At 41.5% G+C, this 25355-nt stretch overlaps 1 protein-coding gene across 1 annotated transcript in view; it reads right to left on the minus strand.

The window, feature by feature from the left end:
* Positions 1-25355, minus strand: part of LOC109913881 (transmembrane protein 182-like) — a 57395-nt gene that overhangs the window by 26111 nt on the left and 5929 nt on the right. The window contains exons 2-3 of the mRNA XM_048597952.1: positions 9156-9332; positions 3585-3678 (exon numbers count right to left, since the gene is read on the minus strand). Coding sequence (XP_048453909.1) covers positions 3585-3678; positions 9156-9332 — 271 coding nt within the window. The remainder of the gene's footprint in view (positions 1-3584; positions 3679-9155; positions 9333-25355) is intronic.

The raw sequence follows: 25355 nt of genomic DNA on the forward strand, positions 1-25355 counted from the left end.
AGTACAAGCCAACAGTCTCAACCTCTCCTGGTAAGAAAATCTCTCCATTGTAGAGATTCTATTATTCTTTGATTTTATGATTCTTAGGGTGATCTGATTGTGAGCTCAAAACCACATTCCCACATGCCCCTATAACCTCTCAAACCCTGGGTTAACAAGGATCCATGCACTTCTGCTTTAACATTTTGAAGAACTCTGTTTCCACCATTTCTTCAGGAAGCGAATTCCAAAGATATTATGATCAAGGGTTTTCAAAGTACTTTACAGCTAATGAAGTAGTTGTGAGGTGTAGTTACTGTTGTAATGTGGTTGGGATAATTTGCTGTTATGAATCTCCTTTCCATGATAAGTCCAAAGACTGGTCTAATTATCCATGGTAGAGGGTAAATCACTATAGATTCTGAGCAACAGCAGAAACTTACCTAGCAAGGTATATTTTATTGCATGATATCAAAAAATACAATTAAGATTAACTAGTTTGGCACAATTACAAATTCTGGGAGCCAGGTATATCATGATGCTTCCATTGGTACCTCATGCAAGACTAATTGATTCTTCACTCAAAGACGTTGCTACATCATCAGGGCTTTGATAATACAAATGCAACAATGACGCTTTCACACTGTCACCATTATACAATACATTACCTTCTACAATACAGCCTCTCAAAACATAAGAAAACAGAGAAGCAGATAATCTGCTTCAGAAATATTCGTTGAAGAATAAATGTTAGACAGGCTATTAGGACACCTCTTTTATATCCTGCTGAGGGGGAAGAAGTGGCCTCAGTGAAATAACCGAACTGTAGACTAGCACCTTCTCAATTGTGGCACTCCGTCGTTGCTCCACTGAAGTGCATCAGCCTGGAATGTGCACTCAGTTCCTCAGTGTGACTGAACTCACAATTTTTTGACCTGAATGTCAAAACGTATGCTTGCTATCAAGGTTGGCACCAATGGTGGGCAATTTGCTCTGCTACAAATGAGACTAAAATTGTATCTGAAAGCGAGAAAATAATTTGAACAGGAAAACTTCAATCAAATAGATTATAGGCATTTTACAACACCAGTGAAAAGTAAAACTGTTTACAGAAGCGTAAGAGAAGGGGAGTGTCAAGAGAAGACAAGGGAAGATTAGAGCTGGGCCTAAAGTGAAATAGAACAAGAATTCTAATGGAAAATTGATTCACAGTCATCTATTTTACATCATTGTATCAATTTAAAATTATGCTCAGTGTGTTCCTTGTTCTAACTCTTTTTCTTTAAAGCATGCCAAATGTAGCACAAGCTGCACACTTTAATCATTCTCAACATTATTCTGAACTCAAACTGATGGTGTCCATTGGAATATTTTACCATCAAATTAAAATTCAGCAGGTTGTCAAATCTGATGAGGTCAGCCGCCCAGTTGAATCCTCCGGGCAGATTGTGCACACCCCACCCTTTATCCCTTAATGGTTTCATGCTCTCTTGAACTCTTGGGACAGTGTGGTGGCCCAGTGGTCAGCACTGCTGCCTCACAGTGCCCGGGACCCCGGTTCAATTCCAGCCCTGGGTGACTGTCTGTGTGGAGTTTGCACATTCTCCCTGTGTCTGTGTGGGTTTCTGCTGGTTGCTCCGGTATCTTTCCACAGACCAAAGATGTGCAGGTTAGGTGGATGGGCCATACTATAGTTTGAGGGATGTGTAGGTTTTGTGGATTAGCCATGATAGGAATAGGATAAGAGGCTGGGTTTGGGTGGGATGCTGTTCAGACTGCTGGTGTGGACTAAACTGAATGGTCTACATCCACACTGTAGGGATTCTATTCTAAATTCTCATCCATGAAGCACAGCCCACAGGATCAATATCACAAATCAAAGAAATTCTTTTTATCCTGACTTCACTCAATCTAGAATTGATGAAGGCTTACTGCTTAAGAAAGAGTAGGAAAGAGGCATGAATGGAATTTCAAAATATATTTTATTTTAAACTCCCAGACTAAATCAGAAATGTGGCTAAGATTTATTCCTCAACTTATATTTCTGAAGCAGGTTATAGGTTATTTGTTTTCTTACATTTTGTGAGGCTGTGTTGTATGAAGTAATGGCTCTGAAAGAGTTAAGGTTGGATTTGTATTAACTCCACCTAAGCTGATGATACAGCAAGGTCTTTGGGTGAAGAATCAATTAGTCTTGCATGAGGTACCAATGGAAGCAGCCATGACATATCAGGCTCCCAGTGTTTGTAATTATACCTAACTAGTTAATGTTAATTGTATATATTGATTTCATGTAATAAAATAAAGCTTGTTAGGTAAGTTCCTGCTGTGTTCAGAATCTATATTGGTTTACACTCTAACATGGATAATTAGATGAGCCTTTGGACTTATTATGGAGAGGAGATTCATAACAGAAAATTATCCCAACCACAGCCACCAGTGTTTGAATCCCAAAGCCCAAAAGACAGACTGTTATCGGAGTATGTGGGAATGCAGTTTTGAGCTTATAATCAGATCAGCTTTATTGTGCTATTTCCGATTTCGCAAGCCATCCATATCTCAACACCATCTGTAAAATGAGTAAACCATAACTAATGCTTTACATGCATCACTTCTGCTTAGTTGGAAAAATCCCAAATTTGGAATATGTTGCAATGTCAAATTATAATGTGTAAAATTAAAATTATAATAAATTTAAACGAATGATGTGGAGCTACAAATAAATAATTAGAACAAACGATAATCTTTTTTGAAAAACATGAAATTGGTCAAACACAAACATTCACCAATTCAATAATGTCAAAGCTCCCACATACTTTGCATTGAAAATGCCTAGAAATTACTGCAGGTGATATGAGAGGACAAATACTTTCTGCATTTAAATGATACTATTTTCACAGGTCCACCTACTCATCTAGAGTGAGCCGGTTATTGTCAAATGGATGGTTGAAGTGTGCCCTGCTGAAAATTCAAAATTCCCAATAGACATCAATTTTCTTCAGAAAACTACATAAACAGTGGTTTAAAATTAAGTAACTAGAAGAATTAAGGATGATATTACATTTTTAAAAGTCTGAGGTTCAGCAAAGGATGACCAATAAATTAATAAGCAAATTACAATAATTCTTCAACTGCATTAAAAAGAAAATGATTGATCAATGTTTAAAAAGTAAAATTAATTCTAAGTTAAGTAGCCAAATATGCAATAGAAAAAGATCTCAACCTGATTACATGGGACAGCTCCCTTGCTTTTATGTGGTGAACTTGTGCCCTCTGGAAGTTGCAGAGTAAATCACATCTAATTAATTACTTTTAAGTTCAGACAGTTACTGTGTTGGTAAAAACCAGAATGAATTCTTTAAAGGAGCATATAAATAATTCTGTTATTATAAAGAAGTGGGATAAATTGCTTTAGAAAAAGTAGATACGCTTTAAACCCACAGAAGAGGCTGAATGAATTTATAACTTTACAAGAAAGCAGCCATGCGTAGCTTATTGTTAATATTAATATCTTGTGAAGGTTCTGTATTTCAAATGTTCTGCACTTTGCAGTCTGTAAGAAACTCTTTAAGTCCAATGTATACTAAAACAGTCAGCTCACTCACAAAACACGTATGTTGAAAAACTGTCCTCAACATTCCGTACATCCATTGTACAACTCCAGAAGAAACCTTCATAGTGAAACGTCTTTCCAGATGCCTGAGGAGAAACAACTGCAATTTTATTTAAGATAATAAAAACCATTTTTCATCTCTTGAATTGAAATGAAAAGTCTCAAAGGTTAAAGTACATCCATAATTGAATAGAAACACTATTTTTAAAAAGTTTCATATTTTTAGCAACACAGTAAAGTTATCAAGCATTGTAAAGGTCGAGTATGTCACAGGCTGAGAAAAAGGCAAATTCCCTGTCTTTTTCACAATAGTATGCCTTAATCACCAACCCACAGACAAAAAATGCAGGAGTGGAAACTTTTGCAATTACATCATCTCTCAAGTGAATCCAATTACTAATTTGTTTCATGAACACATGCAAGAATGAAGACTAGGTTAACACTAACAAACTTATTTCTTATATATTTCTTACATTCAGCTGAAGAACAGGATTCTGTGAAATTTAAGTCAAATGGTTGCAGGTTGAATTTTACCAGCTCTCTCTCCAGTAGGTCTGTGAAGGAGAGGGGACATTGTAATAAGGCAGCTGAAGGTGTTAGAAAGGGAGTCTACCATCTTCCCCACAATCTCAGGATATTCTCAGGGGTGGAAGGCACTGTGACACAGTCATCTGTTGACTGGAAGTGGGAGCCCAATTTAAGTGACCAATTAAAAGCTATTTCCCATACTGACCAGATTTTCCCTGGTTGATTCCCTCTGTGGGAGTAGTCTCCTTTATGGCTGCCCAATGGCCCAGGGAGAGCTTGCCACCCGCACTGGCCCCATAGGTAATAGCCAGCACAGCAACTGAGGGTGCCTGGAAGAGGTAGTGCCGATCTGATTATGGGGTCACCAGCACTGTAAGTAAAAGAAAAAAACCTTGCCTGCAAGGGTTCCTCAGCCTGGAAGTGCCCTGTCATTCTTCTTGCCATCTTAGAAGATGTCACCTCTAATAGTGGTGATCCTATTGTTGCTGAACTGTCAAGCTGTGGCAGCAACCTCTTAGTTAGTTGCCAACCAGTCAAATATCACCCCATAAACCCATTCACCTATGGGAGATTGAGACCTGCTTTTAGTCCAAGCAGTGGGCCACCTACCTTTTGATCAAATTCCATCCATTGTGTCTGAGTAGAATTGTAAAGCTTAATTAATACACGGTTGAATTTAATCATAAAACTCGATTGTTTGATCGTCAAGATTTCTGGAGTAGATTTTTTAAACAGCAATAGAATGAGTCCAGGAAGGAAGCAGGCCTTTCAGTCCATCATGTCTGCTGTACGATGAATCCTTCCCACAGTCATGTTAGGGAAAGGTACACCAGGTAGATTTGCTCCTTGAGGTCAAAAGGGCTTAACTTGTGTGGTTTAATGTGGTACAGAAAACCACTTAGTATTTCAAAGAGTAGATCTTGTTTGAAGCAAAATGTGGCTTATTGCATTTAAGCAATCAGGTGTACCCCAGAACTTTGTAGGAAGCTAGGGAAGTGATTGCTGGGCCCCTTGCTGAGATATTTGTATCATCAATAGCAATGGGTGAGGTGCTGGAAGACAGGAGGTTGGCTAATGTGGTACCAATATTTAATGAAGGTGGTAAGGAAAAGCAAGAGAACTATAGATTAGTCAGCCTGATGTCAGTGGTGGACAAGTTATTGGAGGGGATTCTGAGGGACAGGATTTACATGTATTTGGAAAGGCAAGGACTGATTAGGGATAGTCAACATGACTTTGTACGAGGAAAATCATGTCTCACTAACTTGATTGAATGTTTTAAAGAAGCAACAAAGAAGATTGATGAAGGCAGAGTGGTGGACGTTGTCTATACGGACTTCAGCAAGGCGTTTGACAAGGTTCCGCATGGTAGATTAGTTAGTAAGTTTAGATCACATGTAATACAGGGAGAGCTAGCCATTTTGATACAAAATTGGCTTGAAGGTAGGAGACAGAGGGTGTTGGTGGAGAGTTGCTTTTCAGACTTGAAGCCTGTGACCAGCGGTATGCCTCAAGGATTGGTGATGGGTCCACTGTTTTTTGTCATTTATATAAATGATTTGGATGTGAATATAGGAAGAATAGTGAGTAAGTTTGCAGATGACATCAAAATTGTGGTGTAGTGGACAGTTGAAAAGGTTGTCTCAGAGCACAAAGGGACCTTGATCAGATCAGCCAATGGGCTGAAGAGTGGCAGATGGAGTTTAATTTTGATAAATATGAGGTGTTGCATTTTGATAAGGCAAATTAGGGCAGGACTTATACCATTAATTGTAAGGTCTTGAGGAGTTTTGCCAAATAAAGAGACCTTGGAGTGCAGGTTCATACTTTCTTGAAAGTGGAGTCACTAGTAGATAGGATAGTGAAGAAAGCATTTGGTACATGTGCCTTTATTGGTCAGTGCATTGAGTATAGGAGTTAGGAAGTCATGTTGAGGCTGTACAGGACGTTGGTTAGGCCACTTTTGAAACACTGCATTCAATTCTGATCTCCCTTACTATAGGAAAGATGTTGTGAAACTTGCAAGGGTTCAGAAAAGATTTATAAGGATGTTGCCGGTGTTGCAGGGTTTGAGCTATAGGGAGAGGCTGATCAGAGTCTAAGGGGTGACATTATTGAGATTTATAAAATCCTGAGGGACATGAATAGGGTGAATAACCAAAAAGTCTTTTTCCCAGGGTCAGAGAGTCCAAAACTAGAGGACATCGGTTTAAGGTGAGAGGGGAAAGATTTAAAAGGTACCTAGGAGCAACATTTTATTAAGAATGAGTTGCCAGAGGAGGTGGTGGAGGCTTGTAAAATTACAACATTTAAAAGGCATCTGGATCAGTATGTGAATAGGAAGAGTTTGGAGAAATATGGGCCAAATGCTGGAAAATGGGACTCGATCAGCTTAGATATCTTGTCAGCCTGAATGAGTTGGACCAAAGAGTCCATTTCAGTGCTGTACATCCCTATGACTCTGTATGAATTACATCTCTATGATAGACATTATTCCCCTCATGTTAGGCATGACTTCTGCAAGATCAAAATCTCTTGTCCTGCCTGAGTCAATGCGACATCATTATACTGAGATAATGCATTCCTCAGTATTAATCCTTTCAGACCCTAATATAAAATCTCTCTCCAAGCTTTTTTCATAATCAATGTTTATGCATTTGTGCTCATAATTATATGTACCACCACTCCATCTCCCCCTCTGATTCTTTGACTTCACAAATTCAGCTGGTCTGGAGATTTTACTACTCTATCAGAACATGCTACCTTTGGACTAAGAAGATAGGTCTCTGAGTTGAACATTATCAACTTTGACAATTCTCTTGATAGTGTGAGGGCAGTTAGTCCCTTTAACCTGGACAGCATTTTATTTCTTAGATTTCCTTCAGTGAGGATGTATTTCCTTCTAAAATAGGGAATTACTACATTGTAACTTCTGGAGGACCTTTAATCTCAATCATTTCCATTGCAGAAGATGACTGTTCTGTTTGAACAGGCCTTTTCTTTTTTACAATATCCTGGATACCTGGACCATGCAATTTGTTTTTGACATAAAATATGAAGAACTGTGGATGCTGGAAATCTGAAACAAAACCAGAGTGCTGGAGAACACACACAGATCTGGCAGCATCTTTAGAGAGAAAATAGGATTAATGTTTCATGTCTAATGACTCTTGGTCAGAACTGAAGGCTTTCCTGAAGAAGGGTCACTGGACTTGAAATGTAAATCCTGCTTTCTCTCTCCATGTGCTGCCGAACCTTTTATATTTCTCCAGCACTTTCTGAATTTGCTTTTGACCGTACCCGGAATCTGTGGATCTTGATCATCCCATCTCAGTAGTGGACTCCATAGAGTTTGATATGCACCAAAATGTCAATGTATGTAAGCTGATTTTCATTCTCAATCTGCCAGAAAATTAGTGCTGAAGTGTGTAGACTGTTTAAACTGTTCATTCTGTTGGAGATTTTCATTTTACCTTTGTGATTGTATCATTGGTAAAATTAGAATATTCGCTCTATCATTTGTACTACCTGAGCTTTGATCTGTTCACCAGTTGTATCTCACTCTGAATTACATCAGTTGGAACATTTAGTGCGTTAGCTCTTGTAAGCTTTGCTGATTCTTGCTGTCTGAGCCACTTGCAGCCTTGATAGGAGTGGAAAATATTTCTATCAACCCTGTCTAGTAAATGGTTTGCATTCTGCTGTCAGCATGAAATAATTCTCTTCCGCCAACATAGCTAATTTTAGTGGATATTGTCTTCTGTTTGGATTCTGTCATGTGTGTAGGAAGCCCAATGAAATCCTCAAATAAAAGCAAAATATTGCTTACACTAGGAATCTGAAATAAAAGCGGAAAGTGCTGGAGAAAGTCAGCAGGTCTGGCAGCAACCATGGGGAGAGAAAAAGAGTTAATGTTTCAAGGCTAGTATGACTCTTCTTTTGAAATCTTCCTCTGGTTATCCATTAAACAAAATTTCTTTGACCTGTTCTCCATGACAGGCCATTCGCAGTTATGCTATGAACTTGAATGGCCATGGGATAAATGGTTATTCCTTGACCAGTTGTTCCTTGACATTAAATAGTTTAACTCCTGCAGTCATTTGAAAAAAAATTGAGGTCAAATCACATACACATGCTCAAGAATGAGAATTCTTGATTGTCAAGCATATGTGCAATAGTCTGACCTGTATGTATTTCACTTACTTTTCCATGCTGTAACTCTGGTGACTTTTTAAACTTTTTTTTTCCCTTGCCCATCAAAGATGTCAACTTTACTCACTGAGCCTTTGACACCCGTTTGACTTCTGACTAAACCTCAACCTGGAATGAGTCTTTTTCGCCACCTGATGCAGTCTGTAACTGGCAAGTGAGGCGAGTGCACCAGGTCCATGTGGCTTCTAGCTCACATTTGCTTCTACATATCTCTTCCTATGTGTGATGATAGGTGTATAGTACATATTATATTCTGAGACTTGAATTTTGGACTAGAGGCAGTATCTAAGGTTTTGGAGTAAATTTGTAGCTCAGGTTGTGGGTGTTGAGGTTGGTTGGCTCGCCGAGCTGGTTTGTTGTTCGCAGACGTTTCGTTACCGTGCTGGGTAACATCCTCAGTGCAGCCTCCAATGAAACGTCAGTGTGTTTTCCTGCCTGGTTTTTAAACTCTGGAGTCCGTTGAGCTGGATTGCCTCACTTCCGGTTTTCCCTCGTAGTGGAGTGTAAATGGGGTTGAGTTCTATGTGTTTATTAATGGCTTTCTTCGTGGCGTGCCAGGCTTCTAGGAATTCCCGTGCCTGTAGAGGCAGTATTTCAGTCACCTCCACTGTTGGAATGTAATTACTTCCAGAAACAGAGATGTGTTGGGTTTTCATCTTCTCCAGAATGTGTTTTAGTATCACAGGTATATTTACCATTGTATAAAGTAGAGGGAAAATATTCCTGAAATACCATACTTATGTATGTTTTAATTAATTGCAAGACATTTACAATAAAATACGCCAGAATATGACAACTTTTTACAATGCTAATTCGTTCTTACTTTGTTGAATAGGTTGTAGGATCCCGGAAAATGTTTGATTTTTTTCATCGTTTCAGCAATACTCCGTCTCTGAATGTGTCCTTTAGGTGGTCCATCATGCTCACTTCGATTACGTGGCTGGTAATTTATTTGCTTCAGTATTGGAGTTGGCTGCAGTTTTAGTGCAATTTGAACTCTCTGGAAAAAAAAGGATTAAAATTGATTGCTGTATAATAAAAAACCATAGTGAAAACTAATAATGTCACTAAGTAATTTGTACAATCTATTACATTCCCACAATATTTAAAAGAAATAAATATTCAAGCTGCAACTATTACAGTTTGTTAGAAAGTTTAAAATTAAACATTTCCAAATACATGGGCAAAGAGTTTTCTGTTTAGATGCTGAAATGCCACAACCTCAGATAATCAACCAAATCATTCATTAAAAAATATAATGTCCTGTTCTCATGTAAGTTTACAAGATCTAGCTGCTTAATAAAAGAGATAGTTGACAAGAGTTAGTGTAGTGTCCATCATCCAGAAGATTTGCAAATATGTGTAAAAAAGACATATTTGTTTCTGTCAAAATAAGGCTAGAAGCTTTGCACTATACCAAATAGATAGCAAAACATTCAATACATTAGCTCATTCTTCTTGCCCTGTCACAACTAGACTAAAGTAGTATGCTCTTCCTTCAGGGCTCAGGGGATGTCCCTTTGGCCTCAATCTACCCAAATGGGTCCATCTTCCAGGAAGAGAAAAGCTTCTTGGAATGGAAAATTACATCCAGCATTTTATATTCTGCTATGTCATCCACTAAATTAACAGGAAATGTTAGCAAAGGCACAGGTATTCCAGAATACTAGGTAGATGGTATGATCTGAGTTCACTGAGTGAAGCACATGGCAAAGGACAACAGAAGCTCATGGTGGTGGCAAAGATTAGGCATGACATTTTGAGTTTTATACCTAATTAATTTGTGTCCTCAGTTATACAACCTTGCAATACCGCTTAGTTTAGCCCATAATTAAGAAAGAAATGTCTGATCACCAGCATTTTTGTGGTCATTATATCACCTTGCAAGATATATTGCAGCAAAGTCCACTAACTGCACCTGGTTAAACAAAGAACCTCTTTTGTAATAACAGGATTCCACACACAGTAACAAGATCTATGCTTGGGTAATGCTTTGGCAAGGTCGGTCGAGAGATAAATATTGATCAGAATATTAAGATACACTCCCCCTGTCCATTCTTGCACACACACTCATCTCTAAATGGTGCCTGAGGACCTTTTATATCCAACTGAAAGAATGGATGGATATCAATTTGGCATTTCACCTGAAACGCATCATTTCCAGCTTCAGTGAAGTGTCAGCCTAGATTGTACTGTAAAGACACTGGGATGTTACAACAAATTGTGTCCAGGAGTCAGGTGAATGCTTTTAGTTGAATGCTTCACCCCTCTTGCTATAACTCTTTACTACAGAATGTTTTCATATATCGCACTACATAATTCAAAAAATTAACAATGCCTATACAAGACAACAAGTCATGCAGTAACAACGATTTGTTGACTAAAGGCATAAAGTAAGCTTAAATATTGATTATGCAAATAGACATAATTCTTCTAGTAAGGATCACTTAGCAATTTGAGCAAATAGTTAATAGAGAGTGTTTAAATTGATTAACAGAGTTAGTAAAAGCACTCAGTGTATCACTATAGCTTACCATTAACTGAATCAGTAAATTATTTTTGTGATCAGCATCTGACATAACTGCAAATTAGATTTGTTGTTCTTAAATCTCTAGAAAATTGCCAAGTTAATAGCAGTGAGTGTGTATCCATTGAATAGACTTGATGTACTGGTGGATAAAAATGTCTCTAGAATTTATGAACCTTTGTGTTTAAGAATAATATAACTTGTTTGTGTAGGATGACAACATGTGCTTCTGAAAAATGAAGTCAAAGTACTCTTTTGGTATTTTCTGCTTTAATTGGACCTTCAGACCTAGTAGAACCAATCATTTACACAAGTGAATGTGTCAGGTATAGCTTCCTTAACGCTCACCATTCTCGATCATTGGCAACATTTACAATCAAAAAGTACATGTCACTCTCTCTGCCTGTACCCAGCTGATGTAACCATAAAGTTTGACATTTATAATCTCTTGCTCTCTGTCCTGAATCTACACATCCTTAAGGTGTATATTGACAAGAAAAAGAGTACCACAAAAAACGTAAAGAAAACAAAGAGATTCTTCTTCCATCTTTCAAGAGAAACTATATCTAAGATCATGGAAATCTAGGAGAATTTAAATGCAATATCTTCTCAGCCTCTGAACAATGTGGACTATAGCAAGAAATGTTGGAAAATTGGGTGAGACATTGAATCATAGAATCCCTACAGTGTAGAAGCAGGCCATTTGGCCCACAACACCCCTTTGAAGAGAATCCCATGGCTAATCCACCTAACCTTCATATCCCTGAAGACTATGGGTAATTTAGCATGGCCGATCCACCTAACCTGGACATTTTTGGACTGTGGGAGGAAATCAGAGCACCAGAGGAAACCCAAGCAGATGCACGGACAATGTGCAAACTCCACACAGTCACCTGAGGTTGGAATTGAACTAGGGGTCCCTGCACTGTGAGACAGCAGTGCTAACCACTGAGCCACCGTGCTGCATTTTTAAAGAATGCCTTCTCGACGTTGAGACAAAAAGTTACATTTTCCAACCAAGTTCTGTACATCGAGATGAGTTTCCAGCTAATGTGTGGTGAGAGGCCTGTTTGCATTGATTATCACGCATTTTAATCCTCATTTATACCTAATCTCGCCCAGTTGATATGCAGTCTCCCATTTTCCCACACTCCAGACACAGACCAGCAACTGCAAATTCCTGACCTGAGAGTCAGAGCAGGTACCTTGTGACTGCAGCTCACCACTTGCTCCTCTGTATCGCTATTATGTACACTCAGCACCAGCATCTCAGGGTATGACCCACAGGCAACAACAACATGCGCACCACGACCACAGACATTGGCATCCTATGTCTACCAACCTCACAACATCACCATGGCACATCTTCAACCCATTTACAATACGTTCTACACAGTAGAACGTGCCTGCGCCTTTCATTGCATTACTGCTGCAAGGACACTATAAGTTCGGGGGCAGGCACTCAGCTCATGGACTGACCCAGGGAGCATCTCTAAGCTGAAGAAGGATATTTGGACCTGAAATGTTAACTCTGTTTCCAGATAACAGAGGCTGCCAGACTTGCTGAGTTTCTCCAGCAATTCATGTTTTTGTTTCAGCATCCCGAGGTTGCTCGCTCACTATATTAGCTTGGTTACTCACAGCATCCCTGCCTTGCTTTGCGTTTTAATGCTTTGCAATGTCAGCCAGACCTTAAAGGCTCACGCAGTACTTCTCTCTTGCCTTGTTGTTTAATGCAGATACAGAGCTAGGCAGTTTGTCATGGTTGTGAGCAAAGTCAGTCAAAGTCAGCAGTCATCAGCTAATGAGTGACCATGTTGCTGTTCAGCACAATGCTACGTCAATCTCACAGGTACAACACAAGCCAGCAGCCTCACACAACAAACACTCTGCATCTGTATCAACCAGATAGCCATGCTGCAAAGACTAAGGGGAGTAGTCCTCAGTCAAATCAAGGAAGGATACCATCACTCAGGGGGTCCTCGTAGACCCAGTCAAGTGCAGCATCCATTCTCAGTCCAGCAGTTCTGACACAGTCACTCAGCTTGGAGTAGTCAGAGTCAGAGAGTCCATCTCACTACCATTGAGGGAATGGGCCATGGTCAATTCTACAGGGCCAGTGCAAGCGCTCAGGAGATTCAGAGATCACCAGTCAGGGATCTGCACAGACAGCAGTCAGGGATCTGGTCAGTCATCAGTCAGGGTAAGTCAGTCAGGAAGGTGGGCCATGGTCATTCCTAGGTGTGGCAGAAAGAACATTGGTGACTGATGGGGTGGTGGTTGTTGGTACCAAGGGGACACTATTGTGGTATGCCACTGAGTTTGGAAGCAGCAACCTGAGATGCAGAGAAGTCAATGATGGGAAAAGGGAGAAATCCAACACAAAAGGAGGGGAACCGATATTGAACATAAGGCCAAATAGACCATAAGATATAGGAGCAGAACTAGGTCATTATGTCAGCCCGGGCAGCAGGATTTTACAACATAGCTGATTTCCCCAGCGGCAGGTCACAATGTATTATACCCACATCGTGATGAGAGGCCCATTTCATAACACAGCAGACTGCAAAAATAGGACAGGGTCCCATTCCATCGACATGTGCATGATCTCTGATCATCAGTACAGTACCAATTCTTTGAAGTTTGTGCCCAGCACCCTAGGAATTGCCATGATGCATATATCCTTGAGAGCCCTCACATTCCTACTACGTTAGAGGGGACAGGTGCTTTACAAGGATGGTTACTGAGGAGTAGGGCCATCTCTACGGCCATTGCACAGCCCTCTGACTGAGGTGGAGCATGGACACAATGCTGCCCATTCTTTGGCCGGATCAGGGTGGAACAGACAATATGCTACCTGAAGGTGAGTTTCCATTAGTGGGGAGAGCCTAACGTACATTCTGGATAGAGTATGCTACCTAATCCTAGCATTCTGTGCTCTGCACAAACTGCAACATGCAAAGAGGGAACGTGATGCAGGTTGATGAGCTCAGAGAGTGAAGAGCAGGAGGAACATCATCTTCAATATGATAGAGTGCAAGAGCTTTAAGTGCTACAAGCCAGACAGGCTTTAATTGACATCCGTTTGCAGTAGATAAGAGTTGGGTGCAGTGATCACTCATTGACTGTAAAATTGTTGGTGTTCACCATGCAAACAGTACTTTTCCATTCCCAGAGACAAAGGCAGCTTTTGTTTCTTTTGAGTTCTACTTGAGTTTTGTATTGGTGATAAAGATGAATGTTCTGAACTGTTTGAAAGTTTCCCTGTAGGTGATATGCGGCTACATTGAACAATCATAAGATGCTGGGCTACGGTGGCCATTGGGAAAATTAGAGACGGTTGTAAAATAGGATGTGGCTAAGAACAGGTAAGCTATGTGGCAGTAATTGGATTAGGAGTGATGCAGTTACATGTGCAAGATGTGCTCAAAGAGATGTTGGTTTTTTGGATGCTGTGCCAGTCCATTGACAGTGCAACAGAACACTGGACTGCCAGCGCTTAACTTGGGGCAGAAGTGGGGGTCAAAGGTGATGCAGTGCCAGGAATCCTGGGATATCCAGGAAGTGGTGAGTGCTTTTGCCTGTGGCAAGTGGAAGAATCCAACTGGCATCAGATGAGAGTGGTGCCTGACAAATGAGATGGTGCCATAGAGGTGTAGCACCTTGTTAATGATGTGAGTGTGGGATGATAGTGTGAGAAAACATGTCAGGCCTCAGGGAGAGAAACCCTCCATGAAACTCGACAAAAATGGCACTTAGCCGATTTCTGGTAAATTTCAACCTAAGAGTTTAACAAGGAAAAAGTTTGAATGCTGAGAAGTCCCAAATTCAAAGAAAAGTTTCCATTTCATACAATCTGCAAGACACATATGACCAATGATTTCCTCTTCTAATAACAAGCATTTATTTAAATCTGCAAGACCTTTGGGAAATCTCAAATTAAGGAATAACAAGTGCTTAAAAGGGCCAGCTACATTTGCTTACTCCTGATTTATATGAGTCTGAATGGGTTAATACTGAGGAGTGATACGCACCACCTACTAGAATGATGTCATGTAGATTTCTGGGCACAACTGCTTCAGATACTGAAGGAGTGAGACCAAACATCCATTCCTCCTCAAAGTCTCTATAACAATGTCTATTGTATCAATATATAGACTATATTGCTAGTTGCTAACATACAGGAAACTATATCTTGTTGAGGGAAAAAGATTCTTCTAGTTAGACCAGAAGGTGGTTTCCCACTACCTCACTAGACCAAGTAGGCCTTGTAACGTTCTGCACTCAAAGTGGAATGTGGCAGCTACCTCCATCATGAGCAATAGTTCATACAGTGTCATGAGCTGGTATGTTAATACAGCAACTCCTTCAGACCCCCAACTATTTCCAGGTTATTCTTTAACAAAGCTCCTTCACAGAGCCAGATAAAGCGCAATTTGTTTTTGTCACCCCCTCATATCTTCAGAGGAAGTGGTTGCATAGAGGACCAGTAATTCAGAGTCCCATGCTAATCCTTTGCAGTCATAGGTGTGAATCCACTGTGGCATCATCAAATTCTGGAGTTAAAGCTAGTGTAACGGTGACCACGCAACTCGTGCTCTGGTCCACTAATATCCTTTTGGGAAGGAAATCAACCATCCTTACCTGGTCTGACCTACATATAACTCCAGCCACACAGCAATGTGATTAAATCTTAAATGCTTTCTGAAATGGTCTAGCAAGACATTCAAACCACTTCAAAGCCTAAAAAAAGGAATGAAATTGGATGATTTCAGGAAGTAGGATTTCAAAAGCAGGAAGCACCACTGATGACTCAATTGGTATAATTAGAGATTGGTATAATTGTGGGAGAGAACACAAGTAGAACTGGGACAAGAAATCTTCAACATGTCGCATGAAGAAGCAGGTATAACCATGGAGGCAGCCAGAGCCATACCTTTGGCTTGGAGAAAGTGTGATGAGTTAAAGGAGAAATCGTTCACAATGGGAACGAGCTCAGCCAGGCGAGGGAGGGTGGTGGTGGACGGGGACTGTTCAGGTCTCCTTTCAAGGAAGAAGCAGGCAGCCCTCAGACCACCCTGATGAGGGATGGACTTGGAGAGGGTAAAGAGAATGCAGGTGGGACCAGGAAATTAGAAATTGTGGAACCAATGCAAAACATCAGAAGAATCAGAAGAGATTGGACAAGGGGAGAAAAAATGGAGTCAAGACAGGAAGAAATTAGAGTCAACGAATGTGGAGTTGGAAAAGCACAGCAGGTCAGACGGTATTCGAGGAGCAGGAAAGTCAATGTTTCAAAGTCAACGTCCTGAAGAAAGGTTTCAACTCGAAACGTTAACTTTCCTGCTCCTTGGATGCTGTCTGAACGGCTGTGATTTTCCAGCTCTACATTTATTGACTCTGGCTTCAAGCATCTGCAGTCCTTACTGTCTCTAAGCCACCGGAAGAAATTAGTTCAGTGAGGCAGGAACAAGCTGGAACAATCGTCTAGATTTCTGAGCACTGTGAACAATCATGGGATTTGTGGCAGAATCTTTTTTGCTGAGTGCTGCAATGAGTTTCTCACTAGGCAGCAGTGAATTGCCCATTAAAGGGGATGTCACTTGTTAGACACCTTATTAATGGCCCAATTAATATTTAGCCTCCTATCTTACCAAACATGCCAAACATTGAGAAATCCAACATGAAAACCAGAATGGCTACCTGGTAGCCTCCAAAGGACGTCCATTTTATTTATAATCAAAACAGTACCTCAGGGCACAAACCACATGCATCAGTCATGGATACCCCTCATCCACAGGGATAGAGGCATCCAACATTTGCTAACCCCTCACAACCATCATGGCACCTCTCTAATCCACTTGCAAACTGTTTTGGAAGCAGACTTGCATTGCAGTGTGCACCAGAAACTTGAAGACTGGGCAGTCACTTTGTGGAACACCTATGCCCTATCCTCAGAAATTTCCTGGAACTTCCAGTTGCTTGCTACTTCCACAAACTACCATGTTTCCTGGCCAACCTTTCTGTCTCCGGCCTGCTGCAATGCTCCAATGAGGCGCAGCTCAAGCTGGAAGAATAGCATCTCATTTTCTGCTTGGGGACCCTACAGCCTTCAGGGCTCAATATCGAGTTCAATAATTTCAGAAAAAGAACACCTCCTTCCATGTCCTTTACCTACCTCCACACCACAGGGCCTGTTATAACAATAGCCTGCCTATTTATACCTACTTATGGTGCCTATTTATCAGATTTTCTTTCTCCTTGACATTTTATCATCCATCCCTCTGCCTGCCTAACTGTCTTTCCATCTCTCTGGGTTCCATCTGCACCTATTCATTTACTTCTTTACGTGGCACCAATGCCCCCCCCAAAACCTCCCAGTGCCTTTCTCTCCACAGATGCTGCCAGACCTGCTGCGGGTGTGTCGGGGGGCTTACTTTCTTAGTGTTCACTCACATCGTGTTTATCTCTATGCTCACAGCATTATGTCTTGCCTTGCCTTGCCAGTTGGCATGTTAGCCCTTCAGCCACAGCAAATGGGTAACAGTCCTGTCATGTTGATGAGGCACACCAATGGGCTGCTTTCAGGTTTATCAGTAGGGATTTGTCCAGGAGGCATGGGGAAATCATCTTAATATACTGCGCACGGAGATTTCAGTGTTGCATCTACAGCCAGCTGACTGTACAGCAAACACACTGTACGTCTATTGGACCAGATGGCCATGTTGGAAACAGGCTGCATCTAGTTTTCAGTCAGTTAAAAGGGGCTTTCGCTGAGGGATTCCTGGAGCTATCAATCAGGGGCACAGCTCGCACACAGACAGAGGCTTGGCCACAGTCAGGCATCAACTTGGAACATTCACTGTCAGCGGATCAATCTCACTGCTCCTAAGAGAATAGACATAAGTCTGACCTGTAGGGCCTTACCAGCCGTCAGGGCAGTCAAATATCACCAGTCAGGTCTGGAGTTTTTAGCTTTCCTGATGTTTTATTCCGCCAGTGTTTTTTCATGGCTCGTCTTCACGTTCCTAACTTATTTTTTCACTAACACTGCCTTTTGCAAACACATCAAGGGCTTCTGGTTTTCTGAGCCCTCAGCATCTATCATAAGCTTCCATTTTGTTCTTTATCCCATCTTGTACATTCCTTGATATTCAGGTTCTCTGGAATTATTGGTCTCACTCTTGGCCTTTACAGGAAGATGTTGGCCCTGCACTTTCACAATTTCTCTTTTGAAAGACTTCCCATGCTCCAATATAGATTTTCCTTTTTTGGTTTTCCTACTTTGGTCAGATCCTGTCTTCAATACGCTTATTTCTGTTCCACCTTTGTCCTTTTCCATGACTGGGTTAAATCTCACTGAGCTGTGGCCACAACCACTAAAATACTCTCCCACTAACTCTCCCACGCCTTGTCCAGTTTCACTCACTAAAATTCGGTCCAGCATTGCCCAATCTCTTGCAGGACTTTCTTCCTACATCCTGGTTTAAAAGGCCTCTTGGATATATTTTACAAATTACACCCCCTCTAACTCTTTCATACTTTGTTTATCCCAGTTAATATTGCAGAAGTTAAAATCCTCTCCTATTATTGAACTATTATTTTATAATCTTTCTGAACTTTGCCAACATATCTTTTATCTTTTAACTCTTCCTGACTGTTTGGAGGTCAATAGCACAATCTCAATAATGTGATTGCCCCTTTTTAATTATAAGTCCAGACCATACAGCCTCAATTAAGGAGCCTTTAATGATAGCTTCTCTCTTTATCATTGTACGTGATCAATATTGCAACACCACCTCCCCTTTTACACCCCTCCCTGGCTTACTTGAAAATTCTATACCCCAGAATATTGAGCTGCTAGTCCTGCATCCACCCCACCCCCCTTAATCATGACTCCATGATAGCAACAATGCCATACACCCCCCCCGTTAATCAGCACGCTCAGTTCATTGGCCTTACTTGAAAAACTCCTTGCATTAAAATAAATACCATCCAAAATAAATATCATCTGAGCTCACTTGTATCTTGACTTGACTTGACTTGACTTGACTATATATGCTGTACCTATATAGCATGTACCACTGGAAGTAATCCAAAGATTCTAATCATTAGGGGCCTGTTTTTCAATCTGCTACTTAGCTCCCTAAATTTTGTTGCAGTGCATCATCCCCTTTTTTACTAACATTCTTGATTCTAATATGAACTGCAAACTCTTTCTTTTCACCTTCACACTTTAGAATGTCTTGCAGCTGTTCAATGATATCCTTGACCCTGGCCCTAGGGAGGAAGCACACCATCCTGGAGTTACACCTGCAGCTATGGAAATGCCTGTCTGTGCCCTTCACTATTGAGTCTCCAGCCATTGTAGCTCTCCCACTATATCTACTCCTCTTGTTATGCATCTGAGCTCTAACTGCACTCCCCAGAAGGATTGTCACTCTCACTGTTTTTCAATACTGAAGAGCTGTCCTTGAGTGAATGCACTGTGGTGCTTTTCTGACTACCTGTCTGCATCCCTTCTTCTGACCGATGGTCACCCATTCCCCCCCTCTCTTAGTGCGCTTCCTTATGCTGCAAGATGACCATGTCTAGTAAAGTGCTACCAACGTAACTCTCAGCCTTGCGGATCCACTGCTGTACCTCCAGCTAATGCTCAACCTCGAAAACCCAGTGCTCAAACTGATGAAACCAGTGGCATCTCCCCTACAGTGGGCATCCAGAATGCCAGAAACATCTAAGATTTCCTTCATACTGCAGGTTATGCAACACATGGGACTGAGCTCCTCTGCCAAACCATTAATTTAAAAAAGTACTCATTCCCTCAATTTAGGTAGAAAATGAATAAGTTTTCTTTTAAAATGAAGCACGTACAACTACTTTCCCTCAATGCACCTTTAAGGTGGGCAGAAACAACCCTACCCACTGTAAGAGTGACCTCTGTAAAGGCAGTTAGAGACTCGGAGACAGCAAAGTAAAGCAGCACTAAAGAACTTTATTAAAGCAAAACACCAGTGTAAATGCAGGGGGAGCGGATCCAAGACTCACTCAGGAGTTTGAACTCTCTTCAAATACAATGGTAAGAAAGTACTTCTTTCATACTGTTACACAAACAGGCTGATGCAACCCCGAAATTATATTAATTACTAACCACATCTAGCATGAGTAGTAAATCTAACAGCACTACACACTTAACTATTAGTGCTATACAGCTCCTACACTATTACGCTGGGGGCTATCGTCCATTGAAATCTTTATCAAAAATAAACATGCAGCTACTCATCGTGTCTAGCCCTGACTCCTTGCCACAAACATCTGTAGACTGATCTGTTTCCCATCTGGAACATCCCATGGCCGATTCCTTTGTGAACTATCTTCCAACTGGCTGCCTGTCTCTGCAGCAGCAAGTACTCTTTCAATCCTTACTTTTAACCCTTACCTATATATTTGTCCCTTACTACAGATCTGTGAGAAAACTATACTTCCATAAGAAATCTACACTTATACACTCTTTTCCCTTCACTGACTACCTAGCAACCAGCTCACTGCTTTGTGTCAATAGGTTTCCATCAGCCGTTTCTGGTGGGGCTCCTGTTAGGGTTTAGCTGCTTGTCCGACCAAGCTCCATCTGCGTCTTTCCTCCCTCAGGCTTTTCTCGGGAAGCTTCACTGTCATCATTTGTTCCCAGGTTCTCTTGGTTCCACTGCCACAGTAACTGGCTCCTCTTTGAGTCAGAGCTAACTAAAAATAAGAAAAACCTTACACTTATTTATGCCCTGAGTTGCGCTCAGGCCTGCTCTTCCAGTCTGTGTCACAGTGATGCTGACTTGCTGCACGTTCCTCACAGTCTGTTTCGTTGTCTCACTGACTCCTGGTTCCGGTAGATGTGAGCTGGGTGCAGAAGATCATCAGGGACTGTTAAGGACAAGATGCCAGCATTTGGCTGGCACTGTGGGTGTAAGTGGCAGCCCGCATCCATTTCCTTTGTGTCCCCTTTTGCTGGCCGATAATAAAACCTGTCCATCTGCTGACCTCTATGTGATGTTCCTCTACTGGACAATGAGAAGATGTGGATGACCACTAAGGAAAGTGTACTGGGGTCTCAGAGATGGTGTTTCGACGTGATATATCTAAGGACAGGTAAAATGTACGACCTGGTGGTTAAACAGCAGCTAGAGTAAGAGAATGGGGTTGCACATGCAACCAAGAGTCAACCATGCAGCTTTTGTGCATGGGCAATGTGGTTTTGTGTCTGCTATGACAGTATACTGCTGGTAAGGGGAAACACTGGATTGTCAATGCTGGTCCAGGCACACGGAAGCCTCTCAAAGATAGTGCAGACACAAGGGTCACTGGTCTTTCAGCAAATCCACTGAATGGTAAGTTGTTCTGGGAATAGTGTGTGGTAAGATAGGGATAGATATCTGTGATGCAATAGGAGCAGGGTAGGTAGTTAATAATATACAGTGAGAAATCCCATTGGACTTCATTGCAAGAATCTCTGCAAAACAACTCGATACAAAAGAAAAGTAAGATTCAGCCTAATGTGTCTGCAACTGCAATCATGTTTATAGGTTTGGGAAAGAAACTAGAAACAGACAATGTGAAGCTGGGGAAATATGAGGTGGGAATTTGTGGAAGGATGATATCTAGAGAAGGGAAGGTCAGTGACAGTCCTGGAAACAACGCCTTGATGTTCACTGAACAGCCTAATGTTTGATTGTGGGGTCATAGACCACGGTTGGGGGATGGGGGTCAGTTTGAGGAAGTGTCTCAGATTAGTTGCTCAGCCTTTGCAAGGTTGTAGTTGGCACATCAGATCAGGAAGAAAAGGTGGAATCACACCAACACAACGGAAGATGTTTGTAGTTTGCAAGTCAATCATCTCAGTTCAGGACTTCACTCCAGGGTAGACCTAGGCCCAACCACCTTCAGCTGCTTAATCAATGATCTTCCATCCAACATAAGATCAAATGTGTGGATGTTGCCTGATAATTTCACAATGTTCAGTACTATTTGCAATGCATCATCTACTAAAACAGTCAATGAACATATTCAGTAATATCCAACTTTGGGTTATCAAGTGGTATGTAATATTCATGCCTTACGGGTGCTAGGCAATGATAGTCTCCAGTGAAAGCGAACTAACCATTGTTCCTTGGCATTTAGTGTCATTGCCATTACTGATTTCCCCCACTATCAATATCCTGGTGATCACCATTGACCAGAAACTGAACTGGACTAGCATATAGATACTATGACTGCAAGAGCAAATCAGTGACTTTGAATTCTAGGGTGAATAACTTACCTTACCATTTATCCACTATCTGCAAGGCAAAAGTCAGCAGTATACTAAATACGCTCGACTTGCCTTGATTGGTGCAGCTCCGACAACACTGAAGAAGCTTGACACCATCCAGGACAAAGCATCCTGCTTGATTGGCAGCTCATTGAGAACCTCCAACATTCACTCCCTCCACTGCAACAACTCACCAAGTCTCTTTAGATAGCTCCTTCCAAGCCCACAACCTCTGCCACCTAGAAGGAGATGGTCAATAGATGTGAAAGCTTTATGAACTGGAAGTCCTTCTACATGACAAACAGAATTCTGACTTAGAAATGCATAGCCATTCTTTCAGTGTTACCAGGTTAAAATCTTTGTCCATCCTTCCCATCAGCATTATAGATGTACTTACACTAACTGGACTGAAACAGTTCAAGAAGGCAACTGACCACTATATCCTATACAGATATTAGGCAAACACAGTAATAGTTGGCCTAGCCAGTGACACCCATGATCCATGAAGGAATAACATTATGTAGGTGAGGAAGAGGATATGGCTGAGGATACACCTACATTCCCTGTAATTTTATTTTTTTTTCTGCATGGTAGCACCTTCAAAAACTAGAAGTCAACTCTCAGAATAGAGTCAGCATGCTGCTGGGCATGTGTGACTCTCAGAGCAGACTTGTAGGTGAGGCTCCTAAGGAAGAGATGGCATTGTTAGAGATGCTTCGGCTATGAATGGAAGAAAGAATGGAACCAAGTCAAAGCATTTTATCAAAGATAAGTTACAACTGATGATTAAGGAAGGTGGATGATCCACCATGCTAAAAACTACAAAGATCTAAGGAGGAATTGTCATCATAATAACAAATAAACAGAATGCCTTATACTGGGACTTTTTCAATGTATCCAATGTTCCAAGTATGTCTATCAGGTGTTTACAGGCAAACATGTCACCTAATTATCAAAAGATAAGCATTTTCACTTGATATTTTAGATTTAACCATATCATTTCTTTACTCTGTTTGGCCACAGTGTGATTATATTTTATGCAGTTACTCTGAGGCAGTCCAGAAAGGGAATGCTAAATACAGGGTTGGTATCAGTCTGCATTCCATTGTGCCTTAACTAATTTCCCTTGTCTCTCGCCCATACACATCACACAATAGCTGGCAAAACAAGTTATACAAAGGTGTGCAACTTTTCTATCCCCAGGTTTCAAGTCAACAAGTAATTCCATTTTCTATTACGTTGACAAACAGCAAAGGACTCAATGGGCTGAATTTTACCACAAATTGACACAGTGTCTTTTTTGTGACATTTCATGAAGGGTTTCTCTTTGTAAAGCTGAGCGGGTTTTGCGAAACTCATCCTATTACCTGTACACCATGCCCATCTGGTGCCCCCCCTTCATATGTTTCCTCTTATCCCAGGCAGGCGGTCTCGCCACTGCCAGAACCTCCCAGGTTTTTGGCACTGATGCCATATTTAAAATGTACGTGAGCTGTTGTTCTGGAGCTGCTCTGCAAGGTTTGTGTGAATTGTTCAGATTATGGTGGATAGAGTAAAATTAGCACCCCGCTTTGCCAACAGGGACTTGGGGGGCTGTTGTAGAGGAGGGCTATCCTCTTCTGTCAGGACCGAGAGAGCAATTCACACCATCAGACTGCGTCAGCGTGCTTCAAGGCTGATCTGGGTCAGTGCTGTTTCCACGGTCCAGTGGAACAACGAATAATGCTGGAAGAAATCAAGAAATATTTCTGTTCCTTGGGAGCAAGGTCCTCCACCTTCTGTCTGGTACCAAACACTTACTCCATCCCTGCACCCATCTCCCACCAAGACTCATTGCTGGACCACTTTCCCTGTCACATTGCAACATCTTCCCTCACCCACCCAATCTGCCTACAATACCAACCCTGCACAGTGTCTGGTCACCTGCCCACTCACGAACTTTGCCCCATCTCCACCAGCGCTATCGGATGTGCCTGCCACTTTCATCTCACTTAATCCCTCCTTTTGTGTCATTCCAAGTGAAAAAGGCCTACAATAGAGCTGAGAGAGCCAAGAACGTCCAACATTCAGCTTCTCACACCCCTATATCCTGGCTGAAGACCACTACCATTCGTGGTGATGCCAAAATATTTATGTCCTGGAAGCGGAGTGAAAATGCTTGTTGAATGCTGTGCTGCTTTCATTTTATTACCATTGTGAATGTACCCTTAACTTGAATCCTGAGGGAGAGGATTTAGAGATAGCAGGAACTGCAGATGCTGCAGAATCTGAGATAACAACGTGTAGAGCTGGATGAACACAGCAGGCCAAGCAGCATCAGAGGAGTAGGAAGGCTGACATTTCGGGCCTAGACCCTTCTTCAGAAAAGAAGGATTTACGTGTATTTAGAAAAACAAGAACTGATTAGAGATAGTTAACATGGCTTTGTGCATGGGAAATCGTGTCTCGCTAACTTGATTGAGTTTTTAGAAGAAGAGACAAAGAGGATTGATAAAGGCAGAGCAGTGGACGTTGTCTGTGTGGACTTCCATAAGGCATTTGACAAGGTTCCACATGGTATGCTGGTTAACAATGTTGTATCACATTGAATAGAGGGAGGAAGGGTGGTGTGGTGGCTCAGTGGTTAGCACTGCTGCCTCACAGCACCAGGGACCCGCATTCAATTCCACCCTCAGGCAACTGTCTGTGTAGAGTTTGCACATTTCCCCCACGTCTGCATAGTTTCTGCCAAGTGCTCCAGTTTCCTCCCACAGTCCAAAGATGTGCAGGCTAGGTGAATTGGCCATGCTAAATTGCCCCCGGTGTTCAGGGATGTGTAGGTTAGGTGTGTTAACCATGGGAAATGCAGGAATACAGGGAGAGCATATGGGTATGGTTCTGGGTGGGATGCTCTTCAGAGGTTAGTGTGGACTTGTTGGGCCAGATGGCCTGTTTCCACATTGTAGGGATTCCATGATTCTAACTAGCCATTTGGAATCAAAATTGGCTCAAGGGTAGGAGACAGACGGTAGTGGTGAAGGGTTGCTTTTCAGATTGGAGGTCTGTGACCAGCAGTGTGCTGCAAGGATCAGTGATCGGTCCACTGCTTTTTGTCATTTACATAAATGATTTGGAAATGAATATATAAGGTATGGTTAGTAAGTTTGCAGATGACACCAATATCAGTGGTGTAGTGGACAGTGAAGAAGGTTAAATCA

The sequence above is a fragment of the Rhincodon typus genome, chromosome 6 (assembly GCF_021869965.1).
Source record: "Rhincodon typus isolate 14 chromosome 6, sRhiTyp1.1, whole genome shotgun sequence".
Taxonomy (NCBI): Eukaryota; Metazoa; Chordata; class Chondrichthyes; order Orectolobiformes; family Rhincodontidae; genus Rhincodon; species Rhincodon typus.